At 38.0% G+C, this 1,291-nt stretch overlaps 1 protein-coding gene across 2 annotated transcripts in view; it reads right to left on the minus strand.

Annotated features, from left to right (window-relative positions):
- PI4KA (phosphatidylinositol 4-kinase alpha) overlaps positions 1–1,291 on the minus strand; it is a 53,319-nt gene that overhangs the window by 12,361 nt on the left and 39,667 nt on the right. For both annotated transcript variants that reach the window (XM_008634118.2, XM_017734980.1), the window contains exons 36-37: positions 695–813; positions 495–614 (exon numbers count right to left, since the gene is read on the minus strand). In XM_008634118.2, coding sequence (XP_008632340.1) covers positions 495–614; positions 695–813 — 239 coding nt within the window. The remainder of the gene's footprint in view (positions 1–494; positions 615–694; positions 814–1,291) is intronic.

Genomic DNA, 1,291 nt, shown 5'->3' on the forward strand with positions numbered 1-1,291 from the left:
GCAGAAGTCAGCACCGCAGCCACTCATTGTGAGTACAACAGGCTACAGGGATATATCATTGCAGCCAGCAGTGCACTGACTTTACGAACACGACAGTCAACTAAAAAGGAAGAGCATGTAGTTTTAAAACTGTACAAAAACACAGTCCACGATCTAATGTCACTCTGCTGTCCCCAAAAAGCACCAGAGGCATGTTTACACAAAGCAAGAAATTTCTTTACAGGAATTCAATGCATCTTGACCTCCTCCAGTCTTATTTCTCCTGCACTACAGAATTGAACATTCTATCAAAAAGCTCAGGTGATTTCAGAACTTTCCTGCTTGTTACCAGTGAGATTTTTTTCTGCCTTCTTTTTTCAGAGTTTGGCACTGGTAATTAAATACCCTGCCAGAATACGAGCCTAATGTTAAAGGCAAATATTTTCTTTAAATATCTGAACATAAACTATGCCATAAAATTGGCAGTAATGAGCTGGTTACAATCAAAAATATACCTGACTTTTTAGATATAGTTGACATGCCACTGGACAAAGGGTAAGTATTTATCCATCCTTGTGTAGCCTGTTGCCGCGATCCAACATTGATATCCAGGTTGCTCCTGGTGTCTTGATTATCTAAGAATAGAGCACAAATCTGATGTAGAATCCAATCAAAGAAACCAGAAGCTTTTAAAACAGCTCTTAAAGGAACTCACCAGGTGGCACAAGTTGGCTGGCAGTCAGATACTTCTTGTCTGAGAACATTGCTGTCCAAAACTTGATCAATACAGTGATATCCTCACGGAGCCTCTTTATAGGGAACTTTGAAGGACAACTTGAAGAAATCACACAAATAATGCGATGTTGAGTGCCTTAGGGGGAAAAAACTCCCAGCAGTCAAAAACCCTCACCAACCTAATCAAGTAATATTTTTTATTCTGACTGAAATCTACAAGGATGAGACCACACATCACTGCATTTTATCCTCATGGCTTTATTATGTCTGACTGAAGAGTACAAACTTCCAATTACAACTGAAAATTAAGGCAGCACTCTGTCAGCATACTGGATTCATTTGAAAGTTAATATTAGGACTGACTGACCTCCTCACATTCAGACATTCCTATCAATTAAATTTTCTTTTGCGCCTGTATCAAATGTTGAAATAATCAGATTCAGTGTGGCCGTATTTTCAAAACAATGAAACTGTATTTCAGCCACATACACTCTAAGAGCAGTTCTTTAAACCTTATAAATCTAGATACAATTTTGAGCACTGAATAAACTTCAAAATAAGGAAAAATGGAAAAGAA

This window comes from Corvus brachyrhynchos, unplaced genomic scaffold (assembly GCF_000691975.1).
Source record: "Corvus brachyrhynchos isolate BGI_N302 unplaced genomic scaffold, ASM69197v1 scaffold114, whole genome shotgun sequence".
Lineage (NCBI taxonomy): Eukaryota > Metazoa > Chordata > Aves > Passeriformes > Corvidae > Corvus > Corvus brachyrhynchos.